This window comes from Erpetoichthys calabaricus, chromosome 7, assembly GCF_900747795.2.
Source record: "Erpetoichthys calabaricus chromosome 7, fErpCal1.3, whole genome shotgun sequence".
NCBI lineage: Eukaryota > Metazoa > Chordata > Cladistia > Polypteriformes > Polypteridae > Erpetoichthys > Erpetoichthys calabaricus.
Genome location: NC_041400.2, coordinates 34606056 through 34621695, shown reverse-complemented (window position 1 = coordinate 34621695; position 15640 = coordinate 34606056). Strand labels below are relative to the sequence as shown.

The 15640-nt window shown below is 38.4% G+C and overlaps 1 protein-coding gene across 1 annotated transcript in view; it reads right to left on the bottom strand.

The window, feature by feature from the left end:
- Positions 1 to 10869: 10869 nt before the first annotated feature.
- The window catches only part of LOC127528831 (tigger transposable element-derived protein 1-like), a 56105-nt gene continuing 51334 nt past the window's right edge, over positions 10870 to 15640 (bottom strand). Inside the window, exon 3 of the mRNA XM_051929955.1 lies at positions 10870 to 11083. Within this exon, the coding sequence (XP_051785915.1) occupies positions 10870 to 11083 (214 nt within the window). The remainder of the gene's footprint in view (positions 11084 to 15640) is intronic.

The window sequence follows — 15640 nt, the reverse complement described above, 5'->3', positions numbered from 1 at the left end:
ATGTTCTATCAGACGGTTGTGGCGAGTGTCCTCTTCTACGCGGCGGTGTGCTTAAAGAAGAAGGACGCCTCACCCTTGGACAAACTGGTGGGGAAGGCAGGCTCTATTGTAGGCACGGAGCTGGACAGTTTGACATCCGTGGCACAGCGACGGGCACTGAGCAGGCTCCTGTCAATCATGGAGAATCCACTGCATCCACTGAACAGTATCATCTCCAGACAGAGGAGCAGCTTCAGCGACAGACTGCTATCACTGTCCTGCTCCACTGACAGACTGAGGAGATCGTTCCTCCCCCACACTATGCGACTCTTCAATTCCATTGGGGGGGGGGGGGGGGGATTGTTAAACGTTAACATTATACAAAGTTATTGTCTGTTATAACTGCATTTTTATCACTCTTTAATATTGTTTTTTATCAATATGCTGCTGCTGGAGTATGTGAATTTCCCCTTGGGATTAATAAAGTATCTATCTATCTATCTATCTATCTATCTATCTATCTATCTATCTATCTATCTATCTATCTATCTATCTATCTATCTATCTATCTATAATAATCCATTCCCTAAAGGCATGCTTTTCTGTATGTACCTAGGCTGTCAATTATTGATTAAAAAAACAGGGGAAAATATTTTCATTCATTTTTAAAATGCTGTGTAATGATTTAATTTCAAAGAGATAAACTGGCGCAATAGGAAATCCTCACAGATTTTCAGCATGATTAACTTTGTTATCAATTACATATGACAGACAGCTATGGGATGACTCTAATGAAAAGCACAATGACACATTTTATAATACTGTCAAAGCAACTAGATTTATAGTAATGTATTTAGCTTGGTGAAACCATTATTCTAATAATGCCATCATTTAGCTTCTAATGCTATCAAGAGTACAAAAAATAAAAAATATTTTCATAACAAACCTACGTGAAGTTCTGTAAAGAATACTATCTATCCATATGTAATTACCATGTATAAACTACAGCTATTTTTATTCAAACATAAAAGGAATTATGGAGCTAACGGGTTATTATATTCAAAGAGGACTAGGCATCAGGGCCAGTATGTTTAATAAATGCTATGTGACGTAAAGAAAATTTTTGCTGCCTATGACCATATATCCTCACTAGGCATGAGACGATACAATAATAAACATACAACAAACATTGCTACAAATAAACTGCATTCAATGAACATTGTTCAAAATAAATAAATACAGTATTATCTTTAAAAAATGGGAAACAATGTAGAACATTAGGTTTAAGCCAAAAACACACAAAATAGGCATTCAAAACAATACAAATGTACAGTTATGGCCAAAAGTTTTGAGAATGACACAAGTATTGGTTCTCACAAATTTTGCTACTTTAGTGTTTTTAGGTCTTTTTGTCAGATGTTTCTATGGTATACTGAAGTATAATTACAAGTATTTGATAAGTTTCAAAGGCTTTTATTGACAATTACATGAAGTTTATGCCAAGAGTCCATATTTGCAGTGTTGGCCCATCTTTCTTTTTCAAGATCTCTGCAATTCGCCCTGGCATGCTGTCAATCAACGTCTGGGCCAAATCCTGACTGATGGCAGCCCATTCTTGCACAATCAATGCTAGGAGGTTGTCAGAATTTGTGGGTTTTTGTTTGCCCACCCACCTCTTGAGGATTGATCACAAGTCCTCAATGGAATTAAGATCTGGGGAGTTTCCTGGCCACGGACCCAAAATTTTGATGTTTTGTTCCCCAAGCCACTTAGTTATCACTTTTGCCTTATGACACGGTGCTCCATCATGCTGGAAAAGGCATTGTTCATCACCAAACTGTTCTTGGATGGTTGGGAGAAGTTGCTGTCGGAGGATGTTTTGGTCCCATTCTTTATTCATGGCTGTGTTCTTAGGTAAAATTGTGAGTGAGCCCACTCCCTTGGTTGAGAAGCAACCCCGCACACGAACGTTCTCAGGATGCTTTATTGTTGGCATGACACAGGACTGATGGTAACGCTCATTTTTTCTTCTCCAGACAATCTTTTTTCCGGATGCCCCAAACAATCGGAAAGGGGGTTCATCAGAGGAAATGATTTTACCCCAGCAGTCCAATCCCTGTACCTTTTGCAGAATATCAGTCTGTCCCTGATGTTTTTCTTGGCTTCTTTGCTGCCCTTCTTGCCTCCAGGCCATCCTCCAAAAGTCACTCACACCTGCCTGCTGCCATTCCTGAGCAAGCTCTGAACTAGTGATAACCCGATCCCAGAGCTGAATCAGCTTTCCTGGTGCTTGCTGGACTTTCTTAGGCACCGTGAAGCCTTTTTCACAACAGCAGTGGAAATGGGTTTTTTGGGATTAAGTTCATTTTCATGGCAAAGAGGGACTTTGCAATTAATTGCAATTCATCTGATCACTCTTCATAACATTCTGGAGTATATGCAAATTGCCATCATAAAAACTGAGGCAGCAGACTCTGTGAAAATTAATATTTATGTCACTCTCAAAACTTTTGGCCACGACTGTATAATATGAAACAAAATGTGGAACATAACTTAGTTGCATTGCTCATTCTGCACTGTTCTCTAAATGCCTTTGTTACACCTGAACACCAGCAAAACCAAGGAGCTAGTGGTGGATTTTAGGAGGACCAGGCCCCTCATGGACCTCGTGATCATCAGAGGTGACTGTGTGCAGAGGGTGCAGACCTATAAATACCTGGGAGTGCAGCAGGATGATAAATTGGACTGGACTGCCAATACTGATGCTCTGTGCAAGAGAGGACAGAGCCGACTGTACTTCCTTAGAAAGCTGGCATCCTTCAACATCTGCAATAAGATGCTGCAGATGTTCTATCAGACGGTTGTGGCGAGCGCCCTCTTCTACGTGGTGGTGTGCTTAGGAGGCAGCATAAAGAAGAAGGACGCCTCACGCCTGGACAAACTGGTGAGGAAGGCAGGCTCTATTGTTGGCATGGAGCTGGACAGTTTGACATCTGTGGTAGAGCGACGGGTGCTAAGCAGGCTCCTATCAATTATGGAGAATCCACTGCATCCACTAAACAGTGTCATCTCCAGACAAAATAGCAGCTTCAGCGACAGACTGCTGTCAATGTCCTGCTCCACTGACAGACTGACGAGATCGTTCCTCCACCACACTATGCGACTCTTCAATTCCACCCGGGGGGGTAAACGTTAACATCATACAAAGTTATTGTCTGTTTTTACCTGCATTATTATCAATCTTTAATATTGTTTTTTTGTATCAGTATGCTGCTGCTGGAGTATGTGAATTTCCCCTTGGGATTAATAAAGTATCTATCTATCTGTCTACCTTTCTATCTACCTTCCTACCTATCTATCTATGTGAAGTAGGTTTTGTGTTGCTTAAAACACTTCAGAAAGAATTTGTTGTAATCTGTGTGTATTTTAGCCTTGGTGGCAGAAACACACACAGTGAAAGACACAATTGTCAGTTCAAATGACAGCAACATTCCCTGAGGCCAGTACAACAGTCAGCATTTCAGTCTTATCTTTGGCCTTCTGCTTGTCTACTGGGTCTCCCTTTGCTGTCTCTAAGACAGACCTTTGACCGGGTTCAGGAAGGAAAAAGGGGTTTCTACTAATACAATCCTCTTTTGCCTCTCTCTTAGTTCCTGTATAGTAGCAAGCAGATTCTGATGTCTTTCAGTTTTAGGTACTTGTCTGCGGCTCTTTCTGTCAATTGTTTCAGCTTCTGTGTTAAGGGATGAACTTTTACTGTGCTGTTTAGATGAATTAATCAGTATTTTCCTTCCTAACAATATAAGCATTTCTAGAGAGAAGCAGATTCTTCCTCGTTGTCTGGGAATTTGTTAAGAGAGACTCTAGACACACAAAGGATACACATATCTCTAGATCAAAATAATGGACCTTTAAACTGTACTGCAGTTTTAATCAGATTATTTACTGTGTTCTGTTTTGATTTAGTACAAAGGGCTGTACAACAAATCTTTACTCTATTCTAAGCAGTTTACTTTTCTGCAACCTTATTAAAAAATAAATCCTGCACAGTAGCTCTTTATTTACTTTGGATATGCCAATTCTTTATACATCTGCGCTCTTCTCTTTAAATTACTATAGTATACAATTTAATCGATCAAAACACTACCATAGGGAAATGAGCCTTTATTAAAACAGGCACAAGTGTATAATGGTAAGATTTTCTGTTTCAATCACATTTCACATTTAGGGACCTCCGTTCAACCGATATGTAAGCCCTTATGTCCCTTTTAGTTTGTGTGCCTAGTTGTCTTAATATATAATAAATATATATATATATATATATATATATATATATATATATATATATTATATATATATATTATATATATATTATATCCATATCATGATGATATGATATACTGACACTCAAATCTTAGAGCAGGCATGATCTCTTCTGTACATCATGAAGCTACAGCTTCTATGTTCTGCAGTGCTTATTCTGGATAAATTATGTGAAATGTGAAAACATTCATAAGTCACAAAATTCCTTATTTGTTTTCTGAGCTGAATTAATCATTCTGTTAAACAAATCTCTTAATCTTATTATGATCCTTGATGTTGTACAGAAAAGCCCTTCTATTGCTTAAATATACTCTGACACAAGGAAACAAAAATGTGAGGCAATGATTACTAAGCTTTGGCAAAATTACTTTCCTGAATGTACAAGATCTTCTTTGATCACTGAAAACATGCTCTACATGAAAATGCTAAGGATAACACCGCTTTAAAGATCTGTGCAGTGTGTAAGGCTTGACAGCTTTACAAAAATTGAGGATGAGTAAATAACTTTTGTTCTATATAGTAAATGTGATGTGATGCTTCTATCAAAGGTTTTATAGATAGTTTAGGAATGTGACAAAAGAATATGTAGTACTCACTTTATGTTACCTGTGTAATGGGATGGTGATATATATGATGATAGGAAATACTTGTACTAACAAACTAGTTGAATAAGAAGAAGCATATTGTGGCTCTTATAATTAGTATTACATGTTTACCTTATTAGCCACTAAGTATCTATACATATTAAGAATTAAATACACTTAGACATAGATATGGAGCACCAGAGATTTGGGCACATCTTCAGTGTCAGCAGTGGTCATTTTTATAAGCATGGACGTTTAAGGGTGGCACAGTGGCACTGCTGCCTTGCAGTAAAGAGACCAATGTCCCAGGTCGTCCCTGTATGGAGTTTACATGTTCTCCCCATGTCTGCATGGGTTTCCTCCCGATGCTCCGCTTTCCTCCCACCGTCCAAAGACATACAGGTTAGGTGAATGGCGATACTTGGTATGTTTACGTGTGTGTGTGTATGTATGTGTTTGGCCCGTGATGGACTGGCACCCTGTCCAGATTTTTGCTCCTGCCTTGCTCCCTGCACTTGTCTGGTCTGCTGGAGGCTATCCCAACTATCTCAGGGCATCAGTGCTACTTGGTGGCATCGGATGCACTGACACATAACGTCCCAGAGGTTCTCAGGGATATCCCTGAAGCTTAACTGACTTTATTAGACTGTGATGATTAGATGTTCCCTTAATTTTTTTCAGCAGTATATATCGGTTCAGGTGCATCGGTTTGAATATATACATTGGTTCAGGTATATTATATATATATATACACACACACACACATAAATTTATTGGTTTTAACAGTAGAATCCCTGAAGTTTACGAAAAAACTCATAATCCCAGCCTAACTTAAATCCCTTCACACCTCTCCATCAGCGACTTTTGTTTTGTAAATGTGTCGATCAGCTCATGAAGCATATACCAGTTGGGCATATGTTATTTCGCAAGCTGTCTTGGTTGGGGGTCCTTGATTCAAAGGCACATTTCCATCCATACATCCATTTTCTAACCCGCTGAATCCGAACACAGGGTCACGGGGGTCTGCTGGAGCCAATCCCAGCCAACACAGGGCACAAGGCAGGAAACAACCCACCGCAGGACACACACAAACACACCCACACCAAGGCACATTTCTTTTCTTTCAAAATTTAAAACACTTCTTTGCCTTCTTGCCCAGCTCTACCCTGGCCTGCCCCAGCTTGTCCTGCCCCGCCTCTCCTACTCTGGTATAAAATGGGGCCACCTCACCTCTACATGGAATCGGAGTTGGTAGGAGGTTGACAACGCTTGCTGTGAAGTGCAGAAGGAGTGTAAAATGATTATAAATGTCAGTTCTGTTTAACTTGTGTTGGAATATTTGCAGAGAAGCCTGTAAAAGGTATTTGTGAACATTAAACAATTGTTATATGAACCCATGACTTTGTCAGTGAAGTTGTGATCTGGGATTTGTTGTCATACCCCCTGGTGATTATTATATATGCCTACATACATAATATATATAACACATAGATATACATTACAGTATATACAGTTAGGTCCATAAATATTTGGACAGAGACAACTTTTTTCTAATTTTGGTTCTGTACATTACCACAATGAATTTTAAATGAAACAACTCAGATGCAGTTGAAATGCAGACTTTCAGCTTTAATTCAGTGGGGTGAACAAAACTATTGCATAAAAATGTGAGGCAACTAAAGCTTTTTTTAACACAATCCCTTCATTTCAGGGGCTCAAAAGTAATTGGACAAATTAAATAACTGGAAATAAAATGTTCATTTCTAATACTTGGTTGAAAACCCTGGCAATGACAGCCTGAAGTCTTGAACTCATGGACATCACCAGATGCTGGGTTTCCTCCTTTTTAATGCTCTGCCAGGCCTTTACTGTGGCGGTTTTCAGTTGCTGTTTGTTTGTGGGCCTTTCTGTCCAAAGTTTAGTCTTCAACAAGTGAAATGCATGCTCAATTGGGTTAAGATCAGGTGACTGACTTGGCCATTCAAGAATTTTCCACTTCTTTGCTTTAATAAATTCCTGGGTTGCTTTGGCTGTATGTTTTGGGTCATTGTCCATCTGTATCATGAAACGCTGCCCAATCAATTTGATTGCATTTAGCCTGATTTGAGCAGACAGTATGTCTCTGAACACCTCAGAATTCATTCGGCTGCTTCTGTCCTGTGTCACATCATCAATAAACACTAGTGTCCCAGTGCCACTGGCAGCCATGCACGCCCAAGCCATCACACTGCCTCCACCATGTTTTACAGATGACGTGGTATGCTTTGGATAATGAGCTGTTCCACGCCTTCTCCATACTTTTTTCTTGCCATCATTCTGGTGAAGGTTGATCTTGGTTTCATCTGTCCAAAAAATGTTTTTCCAGAACTGTGCTGGCTTTTTTAGATGTTCTTTAGCAAAGTCCAATCTAGCCTTTCTATTCTTGAGGCTTATGAGTGGCTTGCACCCTGCAGTGCACCCTCTATATTTACTTTCATGCAGTCTTCTCTTTATGGTAGACTTGGATATCGATACGCCTACCCCCTGGAGAGTGTTGTTCACTTGGTTGGCTGTTGTGAAGGGGTTTCTGTTCACCATGGAAATGATTCTGCGATAATCCACCACTGTTGTCTTCCGTGGACGTGCAGGTCTTTTTGCGTTGCTGAGTTCACCAGTGCTTGCTTTCTTTCTCAGGATGTACCAAACTGTAGATTTTGCCACTTGTAATATTGTAGCAATTTCTTGGATGGGATTTTTCTGTTTTCACAGCTTAAGGATGGCTTCTTTCACCTGCATGGAGAGCTCCTTTGACCGCATGTTGTCTGTTCACAACAAAATCTTTCACATGCAAGCACCACACCTCAAATCAACTCCAGGCCTTTTATCTGCTTAATTGATAATGACATAACGACGGACTTGCCCACACCTGCCCATGAAATAGCCTTTGAGTCAATTGTCCAATTACTTTTGAGCCCCTGAAATGAAGGGATTGTGTTAAAAAAATGCTTTAGTTGCCTCACATTTTTATGCAATCGTTTTGTTCACCCCACTGAATTAAAGCTGAAAGTCTGCACTTCAACTGCATCTGAGTTGTTTCATTTAAAATTCATTGTGGTAATGTACAGAACCAAAATTAGAAAAAAAGTTGTCTCTGTCCAAATATTTATGGACCTAACTGTGTGTATATATATATATATATATATATATATATATATATATATATATATACACACACATATTCATTCAATAATCTATTAAAGAGCAGTTCTAATGGAGCCACTCTGACTAGACAAAGACACTACTAAGCTTACTTTCTATCGGCATAGATAAAAAAACAACAGCTAAAAAGTAGTTTAATCATTCTGAATGTGAAAAATTACTAGGAAAGTTAGCAGGCGAGGCTGAAAGAAATTCTTTTTCCTAAAATAGCAATGAGTATATGTATGTAAGAAAAACATGGTTTTATATGTAAAAAAAAATTACATATTTTTATATATATATATATATATATATATATATATATATATATATATATATATATATATATATACACACACACACATACACACAATACCTATATATAAAATTATATATATATATATATATATATATATATATAGTATATATATATATAATAATTTCCCACTTGTAAATGTTTCCATGGCTTTGTCATAATGATGAGATAAGCCGTCCAATTAACACTAAGATTGCAGTGTATCACCGTGTCAAAATGTGCCAGTTAGTAGTTAAGATGAGTACTAATTTGCTTACAAATCTTACTGATGTAATGTGACGAGGGTCAGGTGAGCCTAAAATGAATTCTTCTGCAATATTTCATCTCAATCACAGGTCCCTCACAGTCTGATTCCCCATGCTGCATAGATACGGTGCATATTAAGGGCTGTTTCAGTATTTATTTGACTATCAAATCACATGGAGACCCCTTCATCAAGTTGATTTCATTAATAGATACAGTATTTGCCCATAAAAAGACCTTCAAAATAATCACTTAATTTTAAGTTTCACATGTAATGCATATTATTACCGCAACACAATTAAAGCTGCTTGACAGAGGGCTGCTTGTGCATGGAAGCTCAACACATGCGACCTAAGGGCATTATCATTATACTTTTGTGCAATGGTCGACATTTTTTCTTTAATAGTGTAGAGGGGACAAATGCTCTAACACTATCACTTGTTCAAAAAGAATGTATAAATAATGTATGAGCTCTGTTTTTGGATTATTTTATTATATCAATTCTGAATTAATATAGACTTGCAATTTTTTTTTTTGGATAAAAATACCAATACATTTTCTCCTGCTGTTATTACTGTTATCCTATAACCAGCTCATACATTTTCAATAGACAGAACAATAGATTAATACGAGAAAGACTTTGCATTTAATGTGAATTTAATGGATTTTTAAATCAGTTTCTGATCTGCTTCTGATAAGCTATATTGAGCCTAACAGCTTAATGCCTTCTTTTTCCCTTAGAATAATAGATTTACCAACAACACATTTGCAGCTTGTCAGTATTAATGGAAAGAATTATGCTGCTAGCAAATTAGAAAAAAAAATCTGTTAGGTATGACAGAATTCTATTACATATAAGAAACATTCGTATTTTTTGTAACACTAATAAAAATATCTACATTTTTTATCCATCAGTTTTTCCTTGTAGTATCTATATTTGAAACTTGAAAAAAAAAAACAATTTTTAATAAAGGTTTTAAGATCAATGTGACCTAAAAATATTTTGCATAAGAGTGATATCTGACTACAGGGAAGTGCTGTGGACAACAACCAAAAATTACCTGGACTGAGTAATGGAATCATAAGTGACATGGTCCAATATAAATGCCTGAAATATCAGGGATAAGTGAAAGTATCATGGACTTCTGAAATTACAAATAAATTCGGCTGACTGGGAATGAGTCTAAAAGTAAATTAGAGTTGGTTGCCTTTCCTGAATACAACATGTGCATTATCTCGCATGGCTTGTTTGAATTACAGCAGTTTATGAACCAACAGCCAGGCTGTTATCAGATTCCAAGAGCATTTTCTTGATTGTTTTATTGCGAAATAAATTCTGAGCACCGATTCATTTAAAGAGTGTAAACAAATATTTGTCATTTCTACTACAAATTGCATTTACGAAAATACAAAATGCAATCTATTAGGGCAGCTTATAGCAAGCAGTCACATTCAGAATCAAAGTGGCAATATTTCAATATTAAACAAATAAAGTGCATATTTAAATTACTTTGTGAATCTTTTAAATTTCTCCTTTTCAAAAGATTCACAGATTCATTTGCCTTTTCAATTCTAATATGTTTTCATCCATTCCATTTAAATGAAGTTGTGCTCTCTCTAGTCTTCAAATCTCACTTCTGAAAAGAGAAATTCTCAACAATTGCATCCCATTTACAGTCGTGGTATATGCAACAATATGGCGTTGATGGGCATAGGTGTACATTAGTCAAAGATCTTGCCCAGGTATATTAAAAAGGCAAATGTTTATGTGTTTGTTAAATGCTGGCCCTTCTGTAAATGCTGCCTGAAATGCAAGTGTCCCATCCATCATCTACAATACCTCTCTTATCAGTTGTCTGCTCTCATGAGAATTTGTTCTTTTTCTTTTTGATTGGATTCCATAAGTGTGGTAAATTTTTGCTGGGCTGGAATTATGAATGCTACTCCTTTGTATTTCCTGGTTTATTGTGGTTTCAAGAATAGATGTTTAATCCCACATTAATATTCTGGATGCCTTGTTGATATCTGAATCAAAGACACGGCATGTAAGCTGGGTAAAAAGAGTTTTTGTGTGTGCAATAAATAGCCTTGACATAGCAAAAAGGTTTGGGGCAGCCACCCATATACTTGAAGCCTGGGTGCAAAAGGGCAAATAAGCAGCACAGAAATGTACAGAGTCAAGTCTAAAACAGAACTGATGTTACAGGAAAGTTGTCTTGTATTTAAGGTAGAAAGGTGTAAGTGGTGTCATTGAGGCCGGGGACCAGAACTGATGTTTTTGGGCCCAGAACCAGAAGTGATGTCATTCTTGGAGGCTGAAACCTGAAGTGATGTCATCAGGGCTGAACCAGGCAGAATTTCCCGATTCTGGTCTGCAGAAGGAAAAGAGGAAGGTTTAGTGTACCCTGCCACCCGCTGGCCTGGAGTGGAATTTCCTTCATTTGGTCCACTTAGCTGCCTCCTATGCACACATGTGTGACACCCATAGTCATGATGAAACTTCATAAACTCTCTATGTTAAGCTGGGATAACTGTAATATGCAAGGAAAATATAATGAACATCCAACTTGGTTGTTTTGGAGTAAGTTGTCATTTTTGTGGTGTTGGCTCTCCCATTACACCTGCCCAATGAAATTCTATATTTTAAATTGCTTGAACAATGATGTAAATGCAAAACTTCATGAAAGCGGACAGTGCTGTTTTTGAGAGATGTGTGATTTTTTTTTTTGGCCTCCCATCACACCACACACCCAAACCATCATTTCCATTGAATCACTGATGTGAAATGTGGCCTTCTTTGTAAGCAGAGACGAGCCTCAAACATTATGCCAGTTTTTACCATTGGCTGAAATGTTTTGCCGTGATATTGCGGTTTTGGTTTGCACCACCCCCATATCATATACTCATTTCTCAATGGAATTTTATAAAGCTTTAAAGTGTACATTTTAAGTTGTATGAACAGTCATACTCATGCAAAATTTAAATTATGCTGTTTTGGAGTGATTCATTTTCTGCTGCCCCATCATTACAACTACCCATCCTAATCCAATTTTTGACATGCCATGTAGAGTGGTTTTTTACATTTAGTCTGCTTTATTATACAGTGTGGGGAACAGCCCAGACACAGACAGGTAGACATCATTGATTTCAACCCACACACGTTTATTTACAATATTTACACAACAATGAAGCACACAACCCAGTGCCGCAGCACCAATCATCCCCAAGTCCAGGCCTCACAATGCCTCTTCTCTCTTCTCAGGTCCACCTCCACTCCTCTCCTCTGAGCTCTGTCCTCTTTCACCGGACTGCAGCCATCGAATGGAGGGAGGTGGCCCCTTTTATCCCCACCCAGACGCGCTCCAGGTGCCTCCTGATTAGCTTCCGCCGGCACTTCCCAGTGTGACGGAAGTACTGGCTGCACATCCGGAAGCACTCTGGGTGTCCCTGGCCTTCTTTCCCCCAGCACTTCCGGGTGTGGCGGAAGTGCTGAGGGCCAGGGCTCCTCAAGCATTTGGGTGCCCCCTGGCGGTGACCACATGCCCCTATAGGGTTGAGCTTCCAAGCTCAGTTCCCGTGGTCCCCAAAGCCACCAGGGCGGTCGCCCCCTTGTGGTCTGGAGGAGGCATAAGCCCTCCTCCGGTCATCCTGGGCATCCCGGCTGGGTACCACCCTCAGCCACTCACCACAACAGTCATGCATTTACAGCTCTATTTGAAACCAACCAGTTGGCCGAATGTCAAATTGGCTGTATGTCAAACTGTACAAGTCATTGCAATTGAAGAAGAAGAAATGTGAGTCAAATAACAAGGCAAGTTTGTTACAGTAGTGACCGAAGCTAACATTTTACACCATTGTGAAGGTGATGTCACACGTCACACATTATGATAACAAATTGCTTAATAATGTAATGGCAACTGTAAGATAAAGTGGTGGCCTCTGCACAAACTATAATGAAAATCTTATAAACTACTTGAAACTGAAAACTTAAAAACACTGGAAATGAGTTTGGCAACCTCTAAAACCATAATTATCTTAACTTTATTTGGAGAAATCTCTTTTAATAATGACAAAATAATTAAAAACAGAACAATCACAACGTTCTAAGCCAGGAGAACCCTTCACTGTGGGAATGCACATTCACAACTATAGACTTTTTTGTGCATGTCATTACACAGACTTGTCCATTTTATCAAAACTCAGTAGATTACTGTTTTGTCTTCTGTGTCACATAAACGGCAAAAGTGCATATTTACGTGTAATAAATTGTTTATGTATTGTAACCCATCCCGACTTTTCTTCTGTTAGCTTTCGATGGAATGTCAGAGATTCCACTTCCTGCAGCAACCTTGAATTAATGTTTGTGGTCAAAAGATCAAGAATTTTCTTTCTTACTTTTTCAGAATTTTCTTTCTCTTTTTTTAACTTTTTAATTTCAATGCATGTATCATGGCCAAGTAGTTGAAGCTTTAATCTACCCAGCTGCCAGTGTCTCTTTCGATTTTCATTCCTATATAACCCCTATATAACCATCTCTCACCCTCTTGGATCAGGTTTTTGAGCCATGGGAGCCAACATAATGAGCAAGTGGGTCTGCCAGAAGTTATATTCATAGCCCCAAACGCTTGTGTAGAAGTACACACTTTAAAGTAATACTCTACCCAAACACTACACATTTTTATTATGTTATATATCCAATTTATGAATGTTGTGATTGCCAAAAAAATGTTTCTATGTTATGTTTAAATACAGAAGTAACAGAACAAAGTTTTTGATGCAATGGGCTTCAGCTGTGGGAATAGTAATGCTGAACAACAGCAAAAAAATGTTTCAATGTCGATAAAAAAATCTTAACTTATTCATGTCATGCAAGTCACATGTCATGCATCCAGTCATATACTCACATCTATATTACTAAACAACAGTTATATATATGCACGAACGCAGGGCGACGGACGCAGGATGCATCGAAGCGCATGCGCACTGCGACTCAGTGCCCAACAGTCAAACCCAGCGGCTTCCCAAAGTCAGTAAGTGGCGCCCAAACAACACAACACAACCTGTAAACTAAACTTGACGTAAAGCGTGTACGCCAACAAGTTGCCATGGTGACATATTTAAACATTGACATAGAATAACTAGACGCCTCATGACTAGCAGACTCATACGTCAACGCCGCCGCCATATTGTGAGTGGCACTGCTGTGGAGTGAAGTAATGAATAATGCGCTGCTTGGGATTGTACAAACCGCTGTACACTCCAAACCAGATCCCGGGGGATTACATTTTATAGGTAAGGCTGAACAATTGTTTTGGTTATATTTGGCCGTTAGAAAATCCCGTTTTATAATCTTTACTTTAGCTAAGCCTGGCTAAGCTAGCAAAGCTATGCATTTATATGCTCAAGTGAGCCTCCAAACAACGTTTTGGCTAAATGTATTTAGTCACTATGTAGATTGTTGTTAGCTGTTAACATTTCTCAAACTTGATGATGTTTTTTCTCAAGGAGCACATTGAGGAAACACAGTTTGAAATTGACAACCATCATTTTATGCTCATGTCTTTAGTTGTGTCTGTCTTCCACAAACTAAGGCTGCACCATATTGCCAGACTGAATACTCTCAAATTACAAGATCTGAGTGAGCGAGAGGAGTGTAAGTCTGTAGGAGATCAGTGAGGTTGTGGAGAGCTTTAAATGTTAAGAGCGGTATTTAGTATTGTATTCTGTAGTTAACTGGGAGCCAGTGAAGTTGAGAGAGAAGAGGTGTAATATGTTCAGTGGATTTACAAGAGCAGGATATTATCTTGGCAGCAGAATTTTGAAGAAGTTCTAAGCAATGGATAAGTTTTTGTGGGATGCCAGATAGAATACCATTACATTAATCTATACGTGACGTGACTCGGGCATTAAACAATACTTCAGTACTGTGTTGCGTAAGAACAGGACAAAGTCTGGAAATGTTTCGAAGATAGAAGAAGGCAGTCCCCGAAATGTTACTTATATGGGAGGAATGGTTAATAATAAAAATAATTATAATTATTATTTTTTAATAATTGCCATTATTAGTGTATAAATGGATATAAATAATTGCATTTAAACGATTCGCCAAAATCTGTTGTATGTAAACGATACTGTTTAAACATTATTGTTTTTTCATCAGAAAACCCGGTTTCCACGTCTACCTGTATTAGTTTAAATGGCACTTTTGCCACTCGCAATAAGGCTGACGTATCGTGTCTACTAGGAAACACAGTGAATGCGGCGTCTATCTATATATGTGTATGTATTTAAACTTGAGGTAGTGGTGACTACTGACAGTGCCAGCAGTCAGCTACTCCACAGTTCCTGCGGTCAGGGGTTCAATTATGATTCCTAACAGCAAACGACTTCTAGCTAACAGCACACCCATAGAAAAACAAAAACGAGACTGCATGGATAAAAACAATGAACGAAGGTGCCTACAACGCGCTTCTGAAACACCAGAACCAAACGAGTCATGACTCCAAAAAGAAACAGCTTTACTACAAATATATTTATTTCATTAAATGAAAACTTTCCCAGGACGCTCCCACCCTCCATGATCTTACATCCCTACAAAGATTGGAGGGAACAGAAAGTAATTGCCATTCTTGGATTTGCGATTCTTTAGAGAATCGGGGGTTTACTGGTATAAAATAAATATTAATTAAATAGTTCTGGAAAGTCAGAGTAGTTCATGGAGGTAAAGTGCATTTAAATGAGGTTGAGCTTTTCAATTAAAGACTGGACTCTTGACCAATGAATGAGGAGGGAGGTGGAGCTTACATTCAAAAGCTTGATCCTGTTTGACTTAAGTATCTTGAGATTATTCTCCTGGAGGTTTAAAGAGTGTTGTTCAGCAGTGGCCTCAGCTGAAGGCCATTGTATCAGAAACTTTATTATTATTGTTATTTCCGTTCTCCATGAAAGCATGACATTACACATTTTTCTCAACCATCACTAAAATAGTTTAACTTTTTTGGGGTGGAGAATTCCTTTA